This window comes from Salmo salar, chromosome 06 (genome assembly GCF_965601325.2).
Source record: "Salmo salar chromosome 06, fSalSal1, whole genome shotgun sequence".
NCBI lineage: Eukaryota > Metazoa > Chordata > Actinopteri > Salmoniformes > Salmonidae > Salmo > Salmo salar.
The window spans coordinates 97,264,801-97,289,797 of NC_138296.1; the positions used below are offsets into that span (position 1 = coordinate 97,264,801).

A 24,997-nucleotide genomic window follows, 5' to 3' on the forward strand; every position below is an offset into this window, starting at 1 on the left:
AAGACAGTTGTTTTCCTCCCAACAGAACTACAAAATACATATTTTCTGACCACAGAGCTAAGCGGTCCAGTCCTGTTTTCTGGGAAGACAGATGTTGAACGGCTCGTTAGATTGGTTGATGATTCATTCTGACCGCTGAGTGGTTCAATGTGTCCTTCTCTCTCATTCCTCCTCAAGCTTCATCCCTCGCTTTCCCTCCTCCCCTCCCTCCTCTCCCCTTTCCACTCCCCCTCCCTCCCTCCCTCCCTTTTCCCTCCCTCTCCTCCTCCCCTTTTCCCTCCCTCTCCTCTCCCCTCCCTCTCCTCCCCCCTCCCTCTCCTTTTCCCTCCCTCTCCCCCCCCTCTCCCTCCCCTTTCCCCTCCCTCCTCTCCCCCTCCCCTTTTCCCCTCTCTCCCCCCCCTCTCCCTTTCCCTCCCTCCCCTCCCCCCTCTCCCTCTCTCCCCTCCCTCTCTCCCCCCCTCTCCCCTCCCTCTCTCCCCCCTTTTCCCTCTCTCCTCCCCTTTCCCTCCCCCCTTTCCCTCCCCTCCCCCCTCTCCCTTTCCCTCCCCCTCTCCCTCCCCCTCCCCCTCTCCCTCCCTATAATATTAAATCAGGGAAATCCCAAATCGATAATCTTCCTGATGTGCGCCAGCTAAAGCGGTAGCAGTAAGTCACGGTGGTCAAAGAAACAAAACTCCCGCAGCTCTACTTCGCAGAGAACACGGAGAAAAGTTGACAAAAAAATATACACAAAAAGGAGAACGGACGATGCTACAACACAAATTAGAGCAGGTATGATTCTCTCTTTTAGTTTTGAGCCCACGGCAAGAAGGCACCACAGCCTGCTGTGATTGGTAGATTGTAGCTCCCCACCGCCAAAACGCTTGGTCTGGAATCATGATAGCACGGCTAGAGGCTAACGTTAGCCAGTTTGAGCTAGCATACAAACTCAACAGCAGAGTAGATCCTCCATGTGACGTTGAGAAATAGTGCATTGTGGGTAGTTTACAAGATATCCGGAAACGAGATAAATATGTAATAATTCCCTAAAAACTGTTTTGGTAACTGGATTGTTACGAAAGTCTTTTGACCACACTGTGTTGTTACCTTGGTGAGTAAAAACTCTTGCTTTCTACCCTTTAACCACGAGAGAAAACGGACAACGTTTAACCTGTACAGTTTAACTGGGGATTCAGCCTCAAACCGCCTCGAACCAAACCAGTTTAACTGGGGATTTCAGCCTCGAACCAAACCAGTTTAACTGGGGATTTCAGCCTCGAACCAAACCAGTTTAACTGGGGATTTCAGCCTCGAACCAAACCAGTTTAACTGGGGATTTCAGCCTCAAACCGCCTCAAACCAAACCAGTTTAACTGGGGATTTCAGCCTCGAACCAAACCAGTTTAACTGGGGATTTCAGCCTCGAACCAAACCAGTTTAACTGGGGATTTCAGCCTCGAACCGCCTCAAACCAAACCAGTTTAACTGGGGATTCAGCCTCAAACCAAACCAGTTTAACTGGGGATTTCAGCCTCAAACCAAACCAGTTTAACTGGGGATTCAGCCTCAAACCGCCTCAAACCAAACCAGTTTAACTGGGGATTCAGCCTCGAACCAAACCAGTTTAACTGGGGATTTCAGCCTCGAACCAAACCAGTTTAACTGGGGATTCAGCCTCAAACCGCCTCAAACCAAACCAGTTTAACTGGGGATTCAGCCTCAAACCAAACCAGTTTAACTGGGGATTCAGCCTCAAACCAAACCAGTTTAACTGGGGATTCAGCCTCAAACCAAACCAGTTTAACTGGGGATTCAGCCTCAAACCAAACCAGTTTAACTGGGGATTCAGCCTCAAACCAAACCAGTTTAACTGGGGATTCAGCCTCAAACCAAACCAGTTTAACTGGGGATTTCAGCCTCAAACCAAACCAGTTTAACTGGGGATTCAGCCTCAAACCAAACCAGTTTAACTGGGGATTCAGCCTCAAACCAAACCAGTTTAACTGGGGATTCAGCCTCAAACCAAACCAGTTTAACTGGGGATTCAGCCTCAAACCAAACCAGTTTAACTGGGGATTCAGCCTCAAACCAAACCAGTTTAACTGGGGATTCAGCCTCAAACCAAACCAGTTTAACTGGGGATTCAGCCTCAAACCAAACCAGTTTAACTGGGGATTCAGCCTCAAACCAAACCAGTTTAACTGGGGATTTCAGCCTCAAACCAAACCAGTTTAACTGGGGATTTCAGCCTCAAACCAAACCAGTTTAACTGGGGATTCAGCCTCAAACCCAAACCAGTTTAACTGGGGATTCAGCCTCAAACCAAACCAGTTTAACTGGGGATTTCAGCCTCAAACCAAACCAGTTTAACTGGGGATTCAGCCTCAAACCAAACCAGTTTAACTGGGGATTCAGCCTCAAACCAAACCAGTTTAACTGGGGATTCAGCCTCAAACCGCCTCAAACCAAACCAGTTTAACTGGGGATTCGCGTCCCCTCCCGTCGCGTCCCCTCCCGTCGCCCGGTCCGTCGCCCGGTCCGTCGCCCGGTCCGTCGCGTCCCCCTAATTTCAGTTTGTGACAAAACAATCAATCTATAGTGTAGAGAGAGTAATCGTACCGTCCAAAACCGCTGCGAAATATCTTCTCAATAACCAAAAATATAAAATGTTTAGCTATTTAAAAGCCAGTGTCCAAGCAAGTAATTAAGACAAAACAAAATAAAAAATGAACCTTAAGTACGGGAAGCATAGAAATAGCAAACGTACATTTCTACCACATATCAGAATTACTTTCAATGAGTATTACAGATCTATAAACTCACATTTCTATGTGAAACCTTTTATACTACTGTATAGGTTCTGGAATGAGTGATGTTGAAAACACAAATTATGAACAAAAAACCAAAATGTCATGATTTCAATTTGAGTCCATTTCTGATATTTATTTTGATAAGGGAAGTTGTTTACACACCCCTGGGGAAAAACAGAGCCTCAGTAACCAGTCGCCTAGACCACAGTGTGAAAGAGGAGCGTACACACACACACACACACACACACACACACACTCTCTCTCGCTTATTCTCACACAGACAGACAGACACGCTCTCTCGCTTATTCACACACACTCTCTCTCTCGCTTATTCACACACAGACAGACAGACACGCTCTCTCGCTTATTCACACACACACACACACACACACACACACACACACACACTCAGACACAGACACACAGGGCTGGATATATATATATAGATAGTTGTCCTCTGAAAGTGAACATTAGAGAGTCAGGACTTGACCCAGTCTAGGTCTCTGTAGAAAAGGATGTGAGGGGCAGATAGGGAGGTCCATAGTCCATGTCAGTATGGGTGTGTGTGTGTGTGTGTGTTTACAAACTGCCCTGGGGGTGGGTGTGTGTGTGTGTGTGTGTGTTTACAAACTGCCCTGGGGGTGGGTGTGTGTGTGTGTGTGTGTGTTTACAAACTGCCCTGGGGGTGGGTGTGTGTGTGTATATATTTGTGTTTAGTCGTTGTCTTCATCCTCCTCTTCGCTCTCCTCGATCCCGTCACTGTCCTCCTGTTCCTCGTCCTCCTCCTCTGTTTCTGGGATGTCCCACTGGGGGTGGTTGTCCAGCACTGCCTTGGCCTCATGCACCTCCAGCTGGCACAGTTACAACACAGTTACAACACAGTTACAACACAGCACAGTTACAACACAGTTACAACACAGTTACAACACTGCCTTGGCCTCATGCACCTCCAGCTGGCACAGTTACAACACAGTTACAACACAGTTACAACACAGCACAGTTACAACACAGTTACAACACAGTTACAACACAGTTACAACACAGTTACAGCACAGTTACAACACAGCACAGTTACAACACAGTTACAACACAGTTACAACACAGCACAGTTACAACACAGTTACAACACAGTTACAACACTGCCTTGGCCTCATGCACCTCCAGCTGGCACAGTTACAACACAGCACAGTTACAACACAGTTACAACACAGTTACAACACAGTTACAACACAGTTACAGCACAGTTACAACACAGCACAGTTACAACACAGTTACAACACAACACTGCCTTGGCCTCATGCACCTCCAGCTGGCACAGTTACAACACAGCACAGTTACAACACAGTTACAACACAGTTACAACACAGTTACAACACAGTTACAACACAGCACAGTTACAACACTGCCTTGGCCTCATGCACCTCCAGCTGGCACAGTTACAGCACAGTTACAACACAGCACAGTTACAACACAGCACAGTTACAACACAGTTACAACACAACACTGCCTTGGCCTCATGCACCTCCAGCTGGCACAGTTACAACACAGCACAGTTACAACACAGTTACAACACAACACTGCCTTGGCCTCATGCACCTCCAGCTGGCACAGTTACAACACAGTTACAACACAGTTACAACACAGTTACAACACAACACTGCCTTGGCCTCATGCACCTCCAGCTGGCACAGTTACAACACAGCACAGTTACAACACAGTTACAACACTGCCTTGGCCTCATGCACCTCCAGCTGGCACAGTTACAACACAGCACAGTTACAACACAGTTACAACACTGCCTTGGCCTCATGCACCTCCAGCTGGCACAGTTACAACACAGCACAGTTACAACACAGTTACAACACTGCCTTGGCCTCATGCACCTCCAGCTGGCACAGTTACAGCACAGCACAGTTACAACACAGTTACAACACTGCCTTGGCCTCATGCACCTCCAGCTGGCACAGTTACAACACAGCACAGTTACAACACAGTTACAACACTGCCTTGGCCTCATGCACCTCCAGCTGGCACAGTTACAACACAGCACAGTTACAACACAGTTACAACACTGCCTTGGCCTCATGCACCTCCAGCTGGCACAGTTACAGCACAGCACAGTTACAACACAGTTACAACACAACACTGCCTTGGCCTCATGCACCTCCAGCTGGCACAGTTACAACACAGTTACAGCACAGTTACAACACAGTACTGCCTTGGCCTCATGCACCTCCAGCTGGCACAGTTACAACACAGTTACAACACAGTTACAACACAGCACAGTTACAACACAGTTACAACACAGCACAGTTACAACACAGCACAGTTACAACACAGTTACAACACAGCACAGTTACAACACAGCACTGCCTTGGCCTCATGCACCTCCAGCTGGCACAGTTACAACACAGTTACAACACAGTACTGCCTTGGCCTCATGCACCTCCAGCTGGCACAGTTACAGCACAGTTACAACACAGTTACAACACTGCCTTGGCCTCATGCACCTCCAGCTGGCACAGTTACAACACAGCACAGTTACAACACAGCACTGCCTTGGCCTCATGCACCTCCAGCTGGCACAGTTACAACACAGCACAGTTACAACACAGTTACAACACAGCACTGCCTTGGCCTCATGCACCTCCAGCTGGCACAGTTACAACACAGCACAGTTACAACACAGCACTGCCTTGGCCTCATGCACCTCCAGCTGGCACAGTTACAACACAGTTACAACACAGTACTGCCTTGGCCTCATGCACCTCCAGCTGGCACAGTTACAGCACAGTTACAACACAGTTACAACACTGCCTTGGCCTCATGCACCTCCAGCTGGCACAGTTACAACACAGCACAGTTACAACACAGCACTGCCTTGGCCTCATGCACCTCCAGCTGGCACAGTTACAACACAGCACAGTTACAACACAGTTACAACACAGCACTGCCTTGGCCTCATGCACCTCCAGCTGGCACAGTTACAACACAGCACAGTTACAACACAGCACTGCCTTGGCCTCATGCACCTCCAGCTGGCACAGTTACAACACAGCACAGTTACAACACAACACAGTTACAACACAACACTGCCTTGGCCTCATGCACCTCCAGCTGGCACAGTTACAACACAACACAGTTACAACACAGCACTGCCTTGGCCTCATGCACCTCCAGCTGGCACAGTTACAACACAGCACAGTTACAACACAGCACTGCCTTGGCCTCATGCACCTCCAGCTGGCACAGTTACAACACAGCACAGTTACAACACAGCACTGCCTTGGCCTCATGCACCTCCAGCTGGCACAGTTACAACACAACACAGTTACAACACAGCACTGCCTTGGCCTCATGCACCTCCAGCTGGCACAGTTACAACACAGCACAGTTACAACACAGCACAGTTACAACACAGTTACAACACAACACTGCCTTGGCCTCATGCACCTCCAGCTGGCACAGTTACAACACAGCACAGTTACAACACAACACTGCCTTGGCCTCATGCACCTCCAGCTGGCACAGTTACAACACAGCACAGTTACAACACAACACAGTTACAACACAACACAGTTACAACACAACACAGTTACAACACAACACAGTTACAACACAGCACAGTTACAACACAGCACTGCCTTGGCCTCATGCACCTCCAGCTGGCACAGTTACAACACAACACAGTTACAACACAACACAGTTACAACACAACACTGCCTTGGCCTCATGCACCTCCAGCTGGCACAGTTACAACACAGCACAGTTACAACACAGTTACAACACAACACTGCCTTGGCCTCATGCACCTCCAGCTGGCACAGTTACAACACAACACAGTTACAACACAACACAACACAGTTACAACACAACACAGTTACAACACAACACAGTTACAACACAACACAGTTACAACACAGTTACAACACAGTTACAACACAGTTACAACACAACACAGTTACAACACAGTTACAACACAACACAGTTACAACACAGTTACAACACAACACAGTTACAACACAACACAGTTACAACACAACACAGTTACAACACAACACAGTTACAACACAACACAGTTACAACACAACACAGTTACAACACAGTTACAACACAGTTACAACACAGTTACAACACAACACAGTTACAACACAGTTACAACACAACACAGTTACAACACAACACAGTTACAACACAACACAGTTACAACACAACACAGTTACAACACAGTTACAACACAGTTACAACACAGTTACAACACAACACAGTTACAACACAGTTACAACACAACACAGTTACAACACAGTTACAACACAACACAGTTACAACACAACACAGTTACAACACAACACAGTTACAACACAACACAGTTACAACACAACACAGTTACAACACAACACAGTTACAACACAACACAGTTACAATACAACACAGTTACAACACAACACAGTTACAACACAGTTACAACACAGTTACAACACAGTTACAACACACAACAGTTACAACACAGTTACAACACAGTTACAACACAGTTACAACACAACACAGTTACAACACAACAGTTACAACACAGTTACAACACAGTTACAACACAGTTACAACACAGTTACAACACAGTTAACGTTTTAAGGTATAGGGGGCAGTATTTTCATTTTCGGATGAAAAGCGTGCCCAGAGTAAACTGCCTAATACTCGGGCCCAGAGTCAAATATTTGCATATTATTAGTAGATTTGGTTAGAAAACACCCTAAAGTTTCTAAAACTGTTTGAATGATGTCTGTGAGTGTAACAGAACTCATATGGCAGGCAAAAACCCTGAGAAAAATCCAACCAGGAAGTTGAAAATCTGAGGCTTGTAGTTTTTTTTCAATTAATTCCCTTTTCAAACTACAGTGATTTAGGGTTCATTTTGCAGTTCCTAAGGCTTCCACTAGATGTCAACAGTCTTTAGAAACTAGTTTCAGGCTTCTACTGTGACCTGGAAGGGAATGACAGTCATTTCAACCAGAGTGCCATTAGATCATTTATACGCTTGGCCGTCAGCGCGAGGTGCTTTTTTTTTTTCCTTTTCTGAAGACAAAGGATTTGTCCGGTTGGAATAATATCGAAGCTGTATGATAAAAACGTCTTAAAGATCGATGCTATACATCGTTTGACATGTTTCTACAAACTGTAGTATAACTTTTTGGGACTTTTCGTCTCAACAAAATGAGCAAGCACGGCGCATTTGGATAACTCGACTGAACGCGCAAACAAAACGGAGGTATTTGGACATAAATATATTTCTTGTGGAAGTGGGAGTCCTATGAGTGCCATCTGATGAAGATCATCAAAGTGAATATTTATAATGTAATTTTTGTCATTTCTGTTGACTCTAAAATGGCGGGTGTCTGTATGGCTTGTTTTGATATCTGAACGCAGTACTCAGATTATTGCAAAATTTGCTTTCGCCGTAAAGCTTTTTTTGAAACCTGACACAGCGGTTGCATTAAGGAGAAGTTTATCTATAATTCTTTGAATAACTGTTGAATATTTTTATCAACGTTTATGATGAGTATTTCTGTAAATTGATGTGCTAATTCACCGGCAGTTTTGGAGGCAAAACATTTCTGAACATTACACGCCAATGTAAAATGGGGTTTTTGGATATAAATATGAACTTTATCGAGCAAAACATACATCTATTGTGTAACATGAAGTCCTATGAGTGCCATCTGATGAAGATCATCAAAGGTTAGTGATTCATTTTAGCTGTATTTCTGGTTTTTGTGACGCCTCTCCTTGCTTGGAAAATGGCTGTGTGGTTTTTCTTGTCTTTGGCGCTGTCCTAACATAATCTAAATGTTATGCTTTCGCCGTAAAGCCTTTTTGAAAATCGGACAATGTGATTGGATTAATGAGAAGTGCATCTTTAAAATGGGATATAATAGTTGTATGTTTGAGAAATTTGAATTATGAGATTTTTGTCGTTTTTGTCGTTTTGTATTTGGCGCTAGCGTCCCACATACCCCAGAGAGGTTAAAACACAGTTAAAATACAACACAGTTAAAACACACAGTTACAATACAACACACACACACACACACACAGTCACACACACACACACGCGCGCGCGTTGTACCGTCTCACCTTGAGTGGTCTGATCTGGTCCAGACCCAGGTAAGAATCTGAGCGGAGGATAACAGAGTACTGGAAGTTCCCCGTTTTAGAGGGAGCTGGGAACTTCAGTTCCACCTGTCGAGAGCGAAAGAACACACTAAACATTAAGAACACCTTCCTGATACTGAAGTGTCGTCCACCCCTCCATTTTTGTCTCTCAGAACAGCCTCAATCTATCAGGGTCACGTGACTCTACAAGGTGTCAAAGCGTTTCCACAGGGCTGCTGGTCCCATGTTGACTCCAATCCTACAGTTGTGTCAAGTTGGCTGGATGTCCTTTGGGTGGTGGACCATTCTTGATACACACACACACACACCCTCTCTCTCACCTCTTCTGTGTCTTTGAGTGTACAGACGTGGTATGGCATGGAGACTAGAGTCTGGTCCTTGCGGTCAGCAATGTAAAGCCACCACCACTCGTGTTTCTCCTCTGGGTAGTACAGGCTGTAGACAGGGTGGGTGACCTTAGACTTCGTCTCCAACAGGGCCCTCTCTCTCCGCTGGATACTCTGCTGCAACGCCTCCCACTCCTGGGGGGGAGAGAGAGGGAGAGAGGGAGGGGGAGAGAGAGATACAGAGAGAGAGAGAGAGACAGAGACAGAGAGAGAGAGAGAGAGAGAGAGAGAGAGGGGTTATACATAGTCTATATAACTGCTCTCTAGCCCTGTTCCTGGAGAGATAAAACCCTCCTGGAGGTTTATACTCCAACCCTGTTCCGCAGATCGGTAAAGTCCTCCTTCAGAGATGGGTAACTGCAGTCCTCCTTCAGAGATGGGTAACTGCAGTCCTCCTTCAGAGATGGGTAACTGCAGTCCTCCTTCAGAGATGGGTAACTGCAGTCCTCCTTCAGAGATGGGTAACTGCAGTCCTCCTTCAGAGATGGGTAACTGCAGTCCTCCTTCAGAGATGGGTAACTGCAGTCCTCCTTCAGAGATGGGTAACTGCAGTCCTCCTTCAGAGATGGGTAACTGCAGTCCTCCTTCAGAGATGGGTAACTGCAGTCCTCCTTCAGAGATGGGTAACTGCAGTCCTCCTTCAGAGATGGGTAACTGCAGTCCTCCTTCAGAGATGGGTAACTGCAGTCCTCCTTCAGAGATGGGTAACTGCAGTCCTCCTTCAGAGATGGGTAACTGCAGTCCTCTGGGGGCCGGAGCAGTTCATACCTTTCCCACCCATCGCTAGCAAACACACCTGATTAAACTAATTACATTGCAGATCAGGATGGAACTGGGGCAAAGGTGTGACACCTCCCAGGACTGGAGTTACCCATCCAATGTGCTCCAGGGAGTTCCCCCCCCCCCCCCCCCCCCCCACACACACACACACACACACACACACACACACACAGGTGCCTGACCTCCTCGTCGTCCCCGGCGATCTCATCCTGCTCCGTGTCGCTCTGTTTGTCGCTCTCCTCGTCTCTCTCGCTCGGAGAATCTTTGTTACCCTCGCCCTCCTCTGATTCGCTGCCTTTGTCTGACCCGTCCTCCTCATCCTCCTTCGCCACGGCAACCACCTCCTAAAACACAAACAGGCATCAATAAAGCAGAGTCAACACATATTGGTTAGTTTATACACCAGAGCTGGGTTTAAATGCATATGCATTTTTAAGTATTTAAAAAATATATATATTTTGAGTATTTGGGTATTTTCAAATAATGTGGCCGAATTAACTACATATATTTGAAGTGTTTGAAAGTATTTTTTGTATTTTTTTTTTGTACATATTTAATATACCACCAACGAACAGACCTTGGTTCAAATGCATAATGAGTATTTAAATACCTGTGTTTGAAAAAAAAACACACAAAAAAAAAAAACAACACTTAACTGTGTATTAGAATATATTTTTTTAAATACACGCCCGAGGAGGTGTGGTATACGGACAAAATACCATGGCTAAGGGTCGTTCTTACGCGTTACGCAGAGGGCCTGGACACAGCCTTTAGCCGTGGTGTATATTGGCCATATAGCACAAACCCCGCGAGAACCTTCTGCTGTTGTAAACCGGTAACCAGCGGGATTCAAAGACTCTGAGAATAAATGCTTTGTCATATGTGGAATAAGGTGTGATATACCACAGCTGTAAGCCAAATCAGCATTCAGGGATCGAACCACTTAGTTTATAATTCCAAATACTTTCCAATATTCAACTACTAGGAAATGCTTTTCAAAGTAACTGAAATACTATAAATAGTACTTGAATCCAGGTCTGGTACTGGCATTATATATCTGTTACTACATGAAATACTCTAAATAGTACTTGAAAATAGGTCTGGTACTGGCATTATATCTGTTACTACATGAAATACTCTAAATAGTACTTGAATTCAGGTCTGGTACTGGCATTATATCTGTTATACACTGAAATACTCTAAATAGTACTTGAATTCAGGTCTGGTACTGGCATTATATCTGTTACTACATTAAATACTCTAAATAGTACTTGAATCCAGGTCTGGTACTGGCATTATATCTGTTACTACATGAAATACTCTAAATAGTACTTGAATTCAGGTCTGGTACTGGCATTATATCTGTTATAAACTGAAATACTCTAAATAGTACTTGAATTCAGGTCTGGTACTGGCATTATATCTGTTACTACATGAAATACTCTAAATAGTACTTGAATTCAGGTCTGGTACTGGCAGTAAAAGAAGTTAAGATGACTTGAGGCAGAAACGTCCTTGTGACTACAGTTATTAATTACAACAAAAACAATCCGATTGGATCGACTCTCTGATTGGCTGCTTACACTTCCTGACGCGCTCCCATTGGCCTGTTTGGCCTTGGCTGCTGGCAGCGGGAGGGGCTTCTTCTTGGTGAGTTTCTTCTTCTTTGACTGCTTGGTTTTCTTGGCTGCTTTCGTCTTGTTCTGCCACACCTTGGCTTTGGTTTTACTGACGTCTCCCTGCTGCACACAAACAGGTTATGTGTTATCAGTCGTTGCATTGTCAAGTGTGTGTGTGTGTGTTCAGACGGTGCGTACCGTGGCAGCATCCTCTGTACTGGCTTCCTCTCCGACTACGAGACAAGGTGTCACATTCTGCTCCTTCTCAAACACCTCCTACACACATACAGAGAGCGAGAGCGAGAGAGAACGAGAGAGAGAGAGAGCGAGAGAGAGAGCGAGAGCGAGAGAGAGAGAGAGAACGAGAGAGAGAGAGAGAACGAGAGAGAGAGAGAGAACGAGAAAGAGAGAGAACGAGAGAGAACGAGAGAGAGAGAGAGAACGAGAGAGAGAGAGAGAGCGAGAGAGAGCGAGAGAGAGAGAGCGAGAGAACGAGAGAGAGAGAGAACGAGAGAGAGAGAGAACGAGAGAGAGAGAGAGACAGAGAGAGAGAGACAGAGAGAGAACGAGAGAGACGAGACACACAGTAGCTAAAGTGACATATTGAATACATAGGTGCGAATCGTTTGCTATGTTTAGCATCTAAGCCGAGGGGGTTTACAGAGAAGGTCACACAAAGGATCATTTAACTATTTGATTTTGAATTTTAAGACTCCTTGAAGTATAAAATAAATAAATACTAATACTTGTTATACATTTAAAAATGTGGCTTTATTGCTATTAGACCATACAAACACACTGAATAACAGATTCATTCCCCTCCCTCCCTCCCTCCCTCCCTCCCTCCCTCCCTCCCTCCCTCCCTCCCTCCATACATCCCTCCCTCCCTCCCTCCCTCCCTCCCTCCCTCCATACATCCCTTCCTCCATCCCTCCCTCCAACCAACCCTCCCTCCAACCCTCCCTCCATCCATCCCTGCAACCCTCCATCCATCCCTGCAACCCTCCATCCATCCCTTCCTCCATCCATCCCTCCATCCCTTCCTCCATCCCTCCCTCCCTTCCTCCCTCCCTCCCTTCATCCCTCCCTCCCTCCCTCCCTCCCTCCCTTCCTCCCTCCCTCCCTCCCTCCCTTCCTCCCTCCCTCCATCCCTCCATCCTTCCCTCCCTCCTTCCCTCCCTCCCTCCAACCAACCCTCCCTCCATCCAACCCTCCCTCCATCCAACCCTCCCTCCATCCAACCCTCCCTTACCGCCATCCTCTTCCTGGTCAGGGTGACCGTAACCGTGACGATAGATCCAGCTGTGATGTTATTGCTGTCTTCATCATCCAGGACTGGAGAGAGAACAGAAGACAACAGGTAAGAGATGAGACTGTAGTAACAACACAGTCCAGGACAGGAGAGACAACAGGTTTCCCCCTGAGAAAAACAAATATCAATATGGTTTCATGCCAGTATCTGGTTGGGACAGCCTGTTAGATATGGTTTCATGCCAGTATCTGATGGGACAGCCTGTTAGATACGGTTTCATGCCAGTATCTGTTGGGACAGCCTGTTAGATATGGTTTCATGCCAGTATGTGTTGGGACAGCCTGTTAGATATGGTTTCATGCCAGTATGTGTTGGGACAGCCTGTTAGATATGGTTTCATGCCAGTATGTGTTGGGACAGCCTGTTAGATATGGTTTCATGCCAGTATCTGTCGGGACAGCCTGTTAGATATGGTTTCATGCCAGTATCTGTTGGGACAGCTTGTTAGATATGGTTTCATGCCAGTATCTGTCGGGACAGCTTGTTAGATATGGTTTCATGCCAGGATCTGTTGGGACAGCCTGTTAGATATGGTTTCATGCCAGTATCTGATGGGACAGCCTGTTAGATACGGTTTCATGCCAGTATGTGTTGGGACAGCCTGTTAGATATGGTTTCATGCCAGTATGTGTTGGGACAGCCTGTTAGATATGGTTTCATGCCAGTATCTGATGGGACAGCCTGTTAGATATGGTTTCATGCCAGTATCTGTCGGGACAGCCTGTTAGATATGGTTTCATGCCAGTATCTGTTGGGACAGCTTGTTAGATATGGTTTCATGCCAGTATCTGTCGGGACAGCTTGTTAGATATGGTTTCATGCCAGTATCTGGTTGGGACAGCCTGTTAGATATGGTTTCATGCCAGTATCTGATGGGACAGCCTGTTAGATATGGTTTCATGCCAGTATCTGTTGGGACAGCTTGTTAGATATGGTTTCATGCCAGTATCTGGTTGGGACAGCCTGTTAGATATGGTTTCATGCCAGTATCTGGTTGGGACAGCCTGTTAGATATGGTTTCATGCCAGTATCTGTTGGGACAGCCTGTTAGATATGGTTTCATGCCAGTATCTGTTGGGACAGCCTGTTAGATATGGTTTCATGCCAGTATGTGTTGGGACAGCCTGTTAGATATGGTTTCATGCCAGTATCTTGTTGGGACAGCCTGTTAGATATGGTTTCATGCCAGTATCTGTTGGGACAGCCTGTTAGATATGGTTTCATGCCAGTATCTGTTGGGACAGCCTGTTAGATATGGTTTCATGCCAGTATCTGTTGGGACAGCCTGTTAGATATGGTTTCATGCCAGTATCTGTTGGGACAGCCTGTTAGATATGGTTTCATGCCAGTATCTGTCGGGACAGCCTGTTAGATATGGTTTCATGCCAGTATCTGTCGGGACAGCCTGTTAGATATGGTTTCATGCCAGTATCTGGTCGGGGACAGCTTGTTAGATATGGTTTCATGCCAGTATCTGATGGGACAGCCTGTTAGATACGGTTTCATGCCAGTATCTGTTGGGACAGCCTGTTAGATATGGTTTCATGCCAGTATCTGTTGGGACAGCCTGTGAGATATGGTTTCATGCCAGTATCTGGTTGGGACAGCCTGTGAGATACGGTTTCATGCCAGTATCTGTCGCGACAGCCTGCAAGAACTAAAATTGAGTGAATACAAACACAAACTCCAGAGAAGGGGGCGTGACCTCACCCTGCAGCTTGGTATCCATGGTGATGGACGGGAAGCTGGCGAGCACGGCCATAACCTCGTCATACTTCTCCTCGCCAAGGAAACGGAGCATGCTCCGACGGTCCGAGTCCTTCAGGCTGACCAGGTCCTGCAGGCTACGCACCTTGTACTGGAGAGAGGTTACTATAGTTACCATACCATAATACACCTTGTACTGGGGAGAGGTTACTATAGTTACCATACCATAATACACCTTGTACTGGAGAGAGGTTACTATAGTTACCATACCATAATACACCTTGTACTGGGGAGAGGTTACTATAGTTACCATACCATAATACACCTTGTACTGGAGAGAGGTTACTATAGTTACCATACCATAATACACCTTGTACTGGAGAGAGGTTACTATAGTTACCATACCATAATACACCTTGTACTGGAGAGAGGTTACTATAGTTACCATACCATAATACAAATTATACTGGGGAGAGGTTAAAATAGTTACCATACCATAATACACCTTGTACTGGAGAGAGGTTACTATAGTTACCATACCATAATACACCTTGTACTGGAGAGAGGTTACTATAGTTACCATACCATAATACAAATTATACTGGGGAGAGGTTAAAATAGTTACCATACCATAATACACCTGGTACTGGGGAGAGGTTACTATAGTTACCATACCATAATACACCTTGTACTAGAGAGAGGTTACTATAGTTACCATAATACACCTTGTACTGGAGAGAGGTTACTATAGTTACCATAATACACCTTGTACTGGAGAGAGGTTACTATAGTTACCATACCATAATACACCTTGTACTGGGGAGAGGTTACTATAGTTACCATACCATAATACACCTTGTACTGGAGAGAGGTTACTATAGTTACCATACCATAATACACCTTGTACTGGAGAGAGGTTACTATAGTTACCATAATACACCTTGTACTGGAGAGAGGTTACTATAGTTACCATAATACACCTTGTACTGGAGAGAGGTTACTATAGTTACCATAATACACCTTGTACTGGAGAGAGGTTACTATAGTTACCATAATACACCTTGTACTGGAGAGAGGTTACTATAGTTACCATACCATAATACACCTTGTACTGGAGAGAGGTTACTATAGTTACCATACCATAATACACCTTGTACTGGAGAGAGGTTACTATAGTTACCATAATACACCTTGTACTGGAGAGAGGTTACTATAGTTACCATAATACACCTTGTACTGGAGAGAGGTTACTATAGTTACCATAATACACCTTGTACTGGAGAGAGGTTACTATAGTTACCATACCATAATACACCTTGTACTGGAGAGAGGTTACTATAGTTACCATACCATAATACACCTGGTACTGGAGAGAGGTTACTATAGTTACCATACCATAATACACCTGGTACTGGAGAGAGGTTACTATAGTTACCATACCATAATACACCTTGTACTGGAGAGAGCTTACTATAGTTACCATACCATAATACACCTTGTACTGGGGAGAGGTTACTATAGTTACCATACCATAATACACCTTGTACTGGGGAGAGGTTACTATAGTTACCATACCATAATACACCTTGTACTGGGGAGAGGTTACTATAGTTACCATACCATAATACACCTTATACTGGGGAGAGGTTACTATAGTTACCATACCATAATACACCTTATACTGGGGAGAGGTTACTATAGTTACCATACCATAATACACCTGGTACCGGTTACCATAGTAACACACCTTATACTGGAGGGAGGAGCGTAGAGAGAGTCAGCATGCTATAGCTCCATCTCAATTGGTCTTACTGCAATTCCTCACATCCTATCTCCTTGCATCCTTCTCAATTCTATTGGACGACAAGATCCAAGATTCCCCTCGCCTCAGATTTTTTGAGAAGGTGAGAAAAGAGGAGGCAAGGAATGGAGGAAAGATGAGAATTGAGAAAGAGGCCTGGTATATAACAGGGCGACGGCACCTTCTTGGAGACGCAGTAACGGAGGTGCTCCTCTTCGAAGTGAGGAAGCTGCAGCAGAGGAGACTTGGACTCTTGGAGACCCTGGACGATCATCTGGGTCAGCTTCATACAGTTCTCTATCGACACCAGCCTGGGGGCATGGAACCCTGCGCACACACACACACACACACACACACACAGGTCAGCACGCATCTGTCTCAGTTAGGTAGCGTGTGTGTGTGTGTGTGTGTGTGTACCTCCTCTGCTGTTGGCCATCATGGTGAGTTGACAGTGTGTGTGTGTATGTGTGTACCTCCTCGGCTGTTGGCCATCATGGTGAGTTGACAGCCCACGTTGACCATCTCCTGGAGCAGAGCTGGACTCTTCCTCACCACAAACCTCTGGTCTGTAACACACAGAGAGAGAGAGAATGAGACGCAGAGCGAACGGGCGGGCGGGCCACAGAGCGAGCGGGCGGGCGGGCCACAGAGCGAGCGGGCGGGCGGGCCACAGAGCGAGCGGGCGGGCGGGCCACAGAGCGAGCGGGCGGGCGGGCCACAGAGCGACTCTTCTAATGTGACCATCCCTGATGCTCCTCCCTCTTTTTCTCCTGCCCCGCTACAAAGTTTCTCCCTGCAGTCATTCACTGAGTCTGAGGTGCTAAAGGAGGTTCTTAAACTTGACCCCCCAAAAAACATCTGGGTCAGATGGTTTAGACCCTTTCTTCTTTAAGGTTGCTGCTCCTATCATCGCCAAGCCCTATCTCTGACCTTTTAAACCTGTCTCTCCTCTCTGGGGAGGTTCCCATTGCTTGGAAGGCAGCCACGGTTCATCCTTTATTTAAAGGGGTTGACCAAGCTAATCTGTTTTTGCCCTGTTTATCAATTGTTGTAAAAACGTGTCAATATTCAGCTGGCTGGCTTTCTTGACGTCTATAGTGTTCTCTCGGGTATGTAATCTGTTTTCTGCTCAGGATATGGATGTGTCACTGTAACCTTAAAAGGTCCTAAATGATGTCACCATTGCCCTTGATTCTAAGCAATGTTATTCTGCTATTTTTATTGACTTGGCCAAAGCTTTTGATATACGGTAGACCATTCCATTCTTGTGGGCCGGCTAAGGAGTATTGGTGTCTCTGAGGGGTCTTTGGCCTGGTTTGCTAACTACCTCTCTCAAAGAGTGCAGTGTATAAAGTCAGAAAATCTGCCGTCTCAGCCACTGCCTGTCACCAAGGGAGTACCCCAAGGCTCGATCCTAGGCCCCACGCTCTTCTCAATTTACACTCAACAACATAGCTCAGGCAGTAGGAAGCTCTCTCATCCATTTATATGCAGATGATACAGTCTTATACTCAGCTGGCCTCTCCCCAGATTGTGTTCAACGCTCCACAACAAAGCTTTTCTTAGTGTCCAACAAGCTTTCTCTACCCTTAACCTTGTTCTGAACACCTCCAAAACAAAGTTCATGTGGTTTGGTAAGAAGAATGCCCCTCTTCCCAAAGGTGTGATTACTACTTCTGAGGGTTTAGAGCTTGACATATTCACCTCATACAAGTACTTGGGAGTATGGCTAGACTGTACACTGTCCTTCTCTCAGCACATATCAAAGCTGCAGGCTAAAGTTAAATCTAGACTTGGTTTCCTCTGTCGTAATCGCTCCTCTTTCACCCCAGCTGCCAAACTAACCCCGATTCAGATGACCATCCTACCCATGCTAGATTATGGAGACGTTATTTATAGATTGGCAGGTAAGGGTGCTCTCGAGCGGCTAGATGTTCTTTACCATTCGGCCATCAGATTTGCCACCAATGCTCCTTATAGGACACATCACTGCACTCTATACTCCTCTGTAAACTGGTCATCTCTGTATATCCGTCGCAAGACCCACTGGTTGATGCTTATTTATAAAACCCTCTTAGGCCTCACTCCCCCCTATCTGAGATATCTACTGCAGCCCTCATCCTCCACATGCAACACCCGTTCTGCCAGTCACATTCTGTTAAAGGTCCCCAAAGCAAACACATCCCTGGGTCGCTCCTCTTTTCAGTTCGCTGCAGCTAGCGACTGGAACGAGTTGTAACAAAACACTCAAACTGGACAGTTTTATTTCCATCTCTTCATTCAAAGACTCAATCATGGACACTCTTACTGACAGTTGTGGCTGCTTTGTGTGATGTATTGCTGTCTCTACCTTCTTGACCTTTGTGCTGTTGTCTGGGCCCAATAATGTTTGTACACTGTTTTGTGTTTCTACCATGTTGTGCTGCTACCATGCTGTGTTGCTACCATGCTGTGCTGCTACCATGCTGTGCTGCTACCATGCTGTGTTGCTACCATGCTGTTCTGCTACCATGCTGTGCTGCTACCATGCTGTGTTGCTACCATGCTGTGTTGCTACCATGCTGTGCTGCTACCATGCTGTGCTGCTACCATGCTGTGCTGCTACCATGCTGTGTTGCTACCATGCTGTGTCTCTACCATGCTGTGTTGCTACCATGCTGTGTTGCTACCATGTTGTGTTGTTGTCTTAGGTCTCTTTATGTTGCCTTGTGCTGTCTCTCTCGTCGTGATGTGTCTTTTGTCCTGTGTGTGTGTGTGTGTGTGTGTGTGTGTGTGTGTGTGTGTGTGTGTGTGTGTATATATATAAAATTATCCCCCATCCCCCGCAGGAGGCCTTTTGGTAGGTCGTCATTGTAAATAAGAAACAGTTTTTAATGGACTTGCCTAGTTTAAATAAAGGTGAAATAAATAAAATCAATAATTGTGAATGCTTTTCCCCGTGGTTCATTTTCATGCCAGCCAGGTAGGCTATACTCCTGTTGTAAAGAGAAGCAATGTGCTTAATATTAGGAAAGTTGATTAATAAATATCGTAGGTCTGGCCTATAGAAAGCTGATGGGATCCTCCTCTTTTTAATAGAGGCCATCACTCTGTTTTCTCACACAATGGCCTATAGAAATGTTGCGCAACATGAGGTCATGGGCTCTCATGAAGTGTTTGATTAGATTTTCCATTACATTTGTATTGATGTCAGAGTGATTAGAGGGACGATAGAGCGCTGAGTACCAGGCAGGTAGCTAGTTTGGTAGGTTAGTAACGACCAGCAGCAGCATCAGAGCTTAGAGAAGCCTAACTACCGTGACTAAACGGTCACGTGGAATTTGACAGCCATCATGACTCGTGACCGGCCGGTGTGGCGGTAGTACGGTTACCGTAGCAGCAGCCCTGTGAGTGCGGCGGTAATACGGTTGCCGTAGCAGCCCTGTGAGTGCGGCGCGGCGGTAATACGGTTACCGTAGCAGCAGCCCTGGCGGTAATACGGTTACCGTAGCAGCAGCCCTGTGAGTGCGGCGTGGCGGTAATACGGTTGCCGTAGCAGCCCTGTGAGTGCGGCGTGTCGTACCCTCTTCGATGTCGTCCGAGACCTCCATGCGTGCCAGGTGAGCCATCACCAGAACCCGGGCCTTAAGACTGTAGGGGTAGCAGAATGGAGGTTCCTTCTTCTTCACGTTGATGTTCCCCAACTCACGGATCAGCTGGAGACAGACAGGGAGAGGTTTAACAGACCGAGAAGAGAGAGAGACAGACCCACACGGAGACAGACAGGCAGGCAGAGAGACCCACACGGAGACAGACAGGCAGGCAGAGAGACCCACACGGAGACAGACAGGCAGGCAGAGAGACCCACACGGAGACAGACAGGCAGGCAGAGAGACCCACACGGAGACAGACAGGCAGGCAGAGAGACCCACACGGAGACAGACAGGCAGGCAGAGAGACCCACACGGAGACAGACAGGCAGGCAGAGAGACCCACACGGAGACAGACATGCAGGCAGAGAGACCCACACGGAGACAGACAGGCCGAACGGCAGGGATGCAAACTGGTGAGGGACCAAAAAGGTGACACTTTTTGGTGTTGCACTGAAACATGGAATAAATCCCTGCTAGGGGGAAATGCAGGTCTTAACTAATTAATCAACAGAATATGACCTACATGATCAGTCTTTGTGTTAAATAAAAAGTGGTTTGTGTGAACCGAACTCACAGCTAAAAAAACCATAAAGCAATCTAATGTTATTTGTTGACTGGACTTTACTGCAAATGACAAGTCTTGATAAAAAAAAACAATCCACTAATATTGCAGTTAGCCGCGACTGCCTTTACAATACAACACCCGTTGCCATGACAGCCTTTACAATACAACGCCCGTTGCCATGACAGCCTTTACAATACAACGCCCGTTGCCATGACAGCCTTTACAATACAACGCCCGTTGCCACGACAGCCTCTACAATACAACGCCCGTTGCCACGACAGCCTCTACAATACAACGCCCGTTGCCACGACAGCCTCTACAATAGAACGCCCGTTGCCGCGACAGCCTTTACAATACAACGCCCGTTGCCGCGACAGCCTTTACAATACAACGCCCGTTGCCGCGACAGCCTCTACAATAGAACGCCCGTTGCCGCGACAGCCTTTACAATACAACGCCCGTTGCCGCGACAGCCTTTACAATACAACGCCCGTTGCCGCGACAGCCTTTACAATACAACGCCCGTTGCCGCGACAGCCTTTACAATACAACGCCAGTTACCGCGACAGCCTTTACAATACAACGCCTGTTACCATGACAGCCTTTACAATACAACGCTTGTTACCGCGGACAGCCTTTACAATACAACGCCCGTTGCCGCGACAGCCTTTACAATACAACGCCCGTTGCCGCGACAGCCTTTACAATACAACGCCCGTTGCCGCGACAGCCTTTACAATACAACGCCCGTTGCCGCGACAGCCTTTACAATACAACGCCCGTTGCCGCGACAGCCTTTACAATACAACGCCCGTTGCCGCGACAGCCTCTACAATAGAACGCCCGTTGCCGCGACAGCCTTTACAATACAACGCCCGTTGCCGCGACAGCCTTTACAATACAACGCCCGTTGCCGTGACAGCCTTTATAAATATTGCACTTGGGAGAAACCCCCCCCCCCCCCCAAAAAAACTTCTGAAGTAGAAATGGAATGAAACAAGACATTCTATTGTTGCTATAGTGGCCACTACAGTAGATATAAGGCACAAAAATAATGTTCACTGAGTAACAACAACAAAAATAATCCCCCAATATTATATTGTACACTTTTCTGCCTGTGGACATCTGTGTTCTACAATGTGCCAGGAGAGAATAATTTATATATCTTTCAGGCAGAAAGTACACCTGGCATATCCCTTCTTATCCACTGTGTAGAAAACGTGAGAAAGAGTGTGGTGTTCATTTCACCTCTACAGGTTTCTCTGGCTAACTTCGCTAACGGAGAATTCGATCCAGCTAGCAAGAAAACGCTACTTTAAAAAAAACGCTAACAATAGTTGTTCCACCACACTTTCTCCCTCACCTCAAACTTTCCAAATTCCAGTAGTTTTTTTGTTTGTTGTTACAGCTCATCAAGTAGGCTTCATCACCTTCCTCTTCGTTATCGTTCAGGGGACGTGCTGCTGTAAATGGAAAAAAACTGCCTTTCTACTCTCCCGCTGTCTTTCCAGAGCGCGCGCTGAGGCTGTAGCTACAAAATCGGTTGTCTCTTCAGTCGCGTGCTGCATTCTGCTGTTACGATTGGCTGAGCCTTGGATACAGCCAGTAGTCTGCTCCAAAGCCCCTCCCCCTCCCAATAACAGCCAGTAAACTGATCCAAAGCCCCTCCCCCTGCCAATAACAGCCAGTAGTCTGCTCCAAAGCCCCTCCCCCTCCCAATAACAGCCAGTAAACTGATCCAAAGCCCCTCCCCCTCCCAATAACAGCCAGTAGTCTGATCCAAAGCCCCTCCCCCTGCCAATAACAGCCAGTAGTCTGCTCCAAAGCCCCTCCCCCTCCCAATAACAGCCAGTAGTCTGATCCAAAGCCCCTCCCCCTCCCAATAACAGCCAGTAGTCTGATCCAAAGCCCCTCCCCCTGCCAATAACAGCCAGTAGTCTGATCCAAAGCCCCTCCCCTCCCAATAACAGCCAGTAGTCTGATCCAAAGCCCCTCCCCCTCCCAATAACAGCCAGTAGTCTGATCCAAAGCCCCTCCCCCTGCCAATAACAGCCAGTAGTCTGATCCAAAGCCCCTCCCCCTGCCAATAACAGCCAGTAGTCTGATCCAAAGCCCCTCCCCCTGCCAATAACAGCCAGTAGTCTGATCCAAAGCCCCTCCCCCTGCCAATAACAGCCAGTAGTCTGCTCCAAAGCCCCTCCCCTCCCAATAACAGCCAGTAGTCTGATCCAAAGCCCCTCCCCCTGCCAATAACAGCCAGTAGTCTGACCCAAAGCCCCTCCCCCTCCCAATAACAGCCAGTAGTCTGACCCAAAGCCCCTCCCCCTCCCAATAACAGCCAGTAGTCTGACCCAAAGCCCCTCCCCCTCCCAATAACAGCCAGTAGTCTGACCCAAAGCCCCTCCCCCTCCCAATAACAGCCAGTAGTCTGCTCCAAAGCCCCTCCCCCTCCCCCAACTTTTCTCCCCGGATCGACACGAATCACGTAGGTCACCTATTTTGGATTCAAAACTGTGAAAATTCTACGAAAGGTGACTAGTTTGCATCCCTGAGACAGACAGGCAGGCAGAACGACAGGCAGAACGGCAGGCAGAACGGCAGGCAGAACGGCAGGCAGAACGGCAGGCAGAACGGCAGGCAGAACGGCAGGCAGAACGACAGGCAGAACGACAGGCAGAACGACAGGCAGAACGACAGGCAGAACGACAGGTAGAACGACAGGTAGAACGACAGGTAGAACGACAGGTAGAACGACAGGTAGAACGACAGTCCCTATTTTACCTGTGGTACTTGGATGTTGTCGGTGGGTCGTATGGTGGCCTCTTTGTTGCTGCGGGGGTCAAACTCAAATGCAGCCGTCAACACCATGGATAACCCTACACATGAAGCGACAAAAAAAATGCTAATATCAGTTACCATTGACTAATTCGATTTGTGCCACAAATGCTAGAAAGTTAAACATTTGGTAACAGTGGCCAGGTAACCTAAGCCAGACTGATTACATGGTAAGGAAACAAACAAAAAAAAAAAGTGTAATTTTGTGTAATTTGGGTGAAGTATCCCTTTAACCTGCGGTCAGGTTCAGTTAACTCACGTTTCATGTTCATGTTGGGAGTCTTATACATAAAGTGCATGAAGAGTTGTGTTGTGTTGATTAGTATCTGGTCCCCACTGTAACGTATAGAGCGATACCACCATGTACCCTGAAGGGGGAGAGAGAGAGAGAGAAAGAGAGAGTTGAAGAAAGATTGAGGGAACTAGAGAGAGAGAGAGAGAAGAGCAGAGACGAGGATTGGGAGGTACTCAGATTTTCATACCGTTTGTTAGTTGTTGGGAAGTACTCAGATGTTCATACCGTTTCTGTAGCATTGGTTAGTTGTTGGGAGGTACTCAGATGTTCATACCGTTTCTGTACCGTTGGTTAGTTGTTGGGAGGTACTCAGATGTTCATACCGTTTCTGTACCGTTGGTTAGTTGTTGGGAGGTACTCAGAATTTCATACCGTTTCTGTACCATTGGTTAGTTGTTGGGAGGTACTCAGAATTTCATACCGTTGGTTAGTTGTTGGGAGGTACTCAGATTTTCATACCTTTGCGTTTATATAATAATAAGCTTTCTTTTTTTGGGAGGCGCACAAAACAATTTAGGCAGCAGGGATTTGATCCAGGAATGGGGATGAACGTCTCTGCTGTAATCAAGAAGCTTGGGCTGCGTTTCAAACTCAAAGTAGATACCCCCTCAGCCCCTAAAACCCCCTCAGCCCCTAAAACCCCCTCAGCCCCTAAAACCCCCTCAGCCCTAAACCCCCCCTAAAACCCCCTCAGCCCCTAAAACCCCCTCAGCCCTAAACCCCCCCTAAAACCCCCCTCAGCCCCTAAACCCCCCCTCAGCCCCTAAATCCCCTTAAAACCCCCTCAGCCCCTAAAACCCCCCCTCAGCCCCTAAAACCCCCTCAGCCCCTAAAACCCCCTCAGCCCCTAAAACGCCCCTAAACCCCCCCTCAGCCCCTAAATCCCCCCTCAGCCCCTAAATCCCCTTAAAACGCCCCTCAGCCCCCAAACCCCCCCTCAGCCCCTAAAACCCCCTCAGCCCCCAAACCCCCCTCAGCCCCAACCAGCCCCTAAACCCCCCCTCAGCCCCCAAACCCCCCCATAGCCCCCAAAACCCCCCCTCAGCCCCTAAATCCCCTTAAAATCCCCTCAGCCCCCCAACCCCCCTCAGCCCCTAAAACCCCCCTC

At 47.0% G+C, this 24,997-nt stretch overlaps 1 protein-coding gene across 3 annotated transcripts in view; it reads right to left on the minus strand.

Annotated features, from left to right (window-relative positions):
- Positions 1-2,895: 2,895 nt before the first annotated feature.
- sec63 (SEC63 homolog, protein translocation regulator) overlaps positions 2,896-24,997 on the minus strand; it is a 40,018-nt gene continuing 17,916 nt past the window's right edge. Inside the window, exons 8-20 of one of the 3 annotated variants that reach the window (XM_082977108.1) lie at positions 23,854-23,962; positions 23,541-23,635; positions 20,125-20,257; positions 17,036-17,128; positions 16,744-16,889; positions 14,765-14,912; positions 12,995-13,077; positions 11,941-12,018; positions 11,707-11,862; positions 10,306-10,467; positions 9,278-9,478; positions 8,919-9,023; positions 2,896-3,640 (exon numbers count right to left, since the gene is read on the minus strand). In XM_082977108.1, coding sequence (XP_082833234.1) covers positions 3,503-3,640; positions 8,919-9,023; positions 9,278-9,478; positions 10,306-10,467; positions 11,707-11,862; positions 11,941-12,018; positions 12,995-13,077; positions 14,765-14,912; positions 16,744-16,889; positions 17,036-17,128; positions 20,125-20,257; positions 23,541-23,635; positions 23,854-23,962 — 1,647 coding nt within the window. In that variant the 3' untranslated portion in view covers positions 2,896-3,502. Of the gene's footprint in view, positions 3,641-6,385; positions 6,455-8,918; positions 9,024-9,277; positions 9,479-10,305; positions 10,468-11,706; positions 11,866-11,940; positions 12,019-12,994; positions 13,078-14,764; positions 14,913-16,743; positions 16,890-17,035; positions 17,129-20,124; positions 20,258-23,540; positions 23,636-23,853; positions 23,963-24,997 lie in introns of those variants that run through there. The other 2 variants (XM_082977107.1, XM_082977109.1) reach the window with 2 other exon arrangements.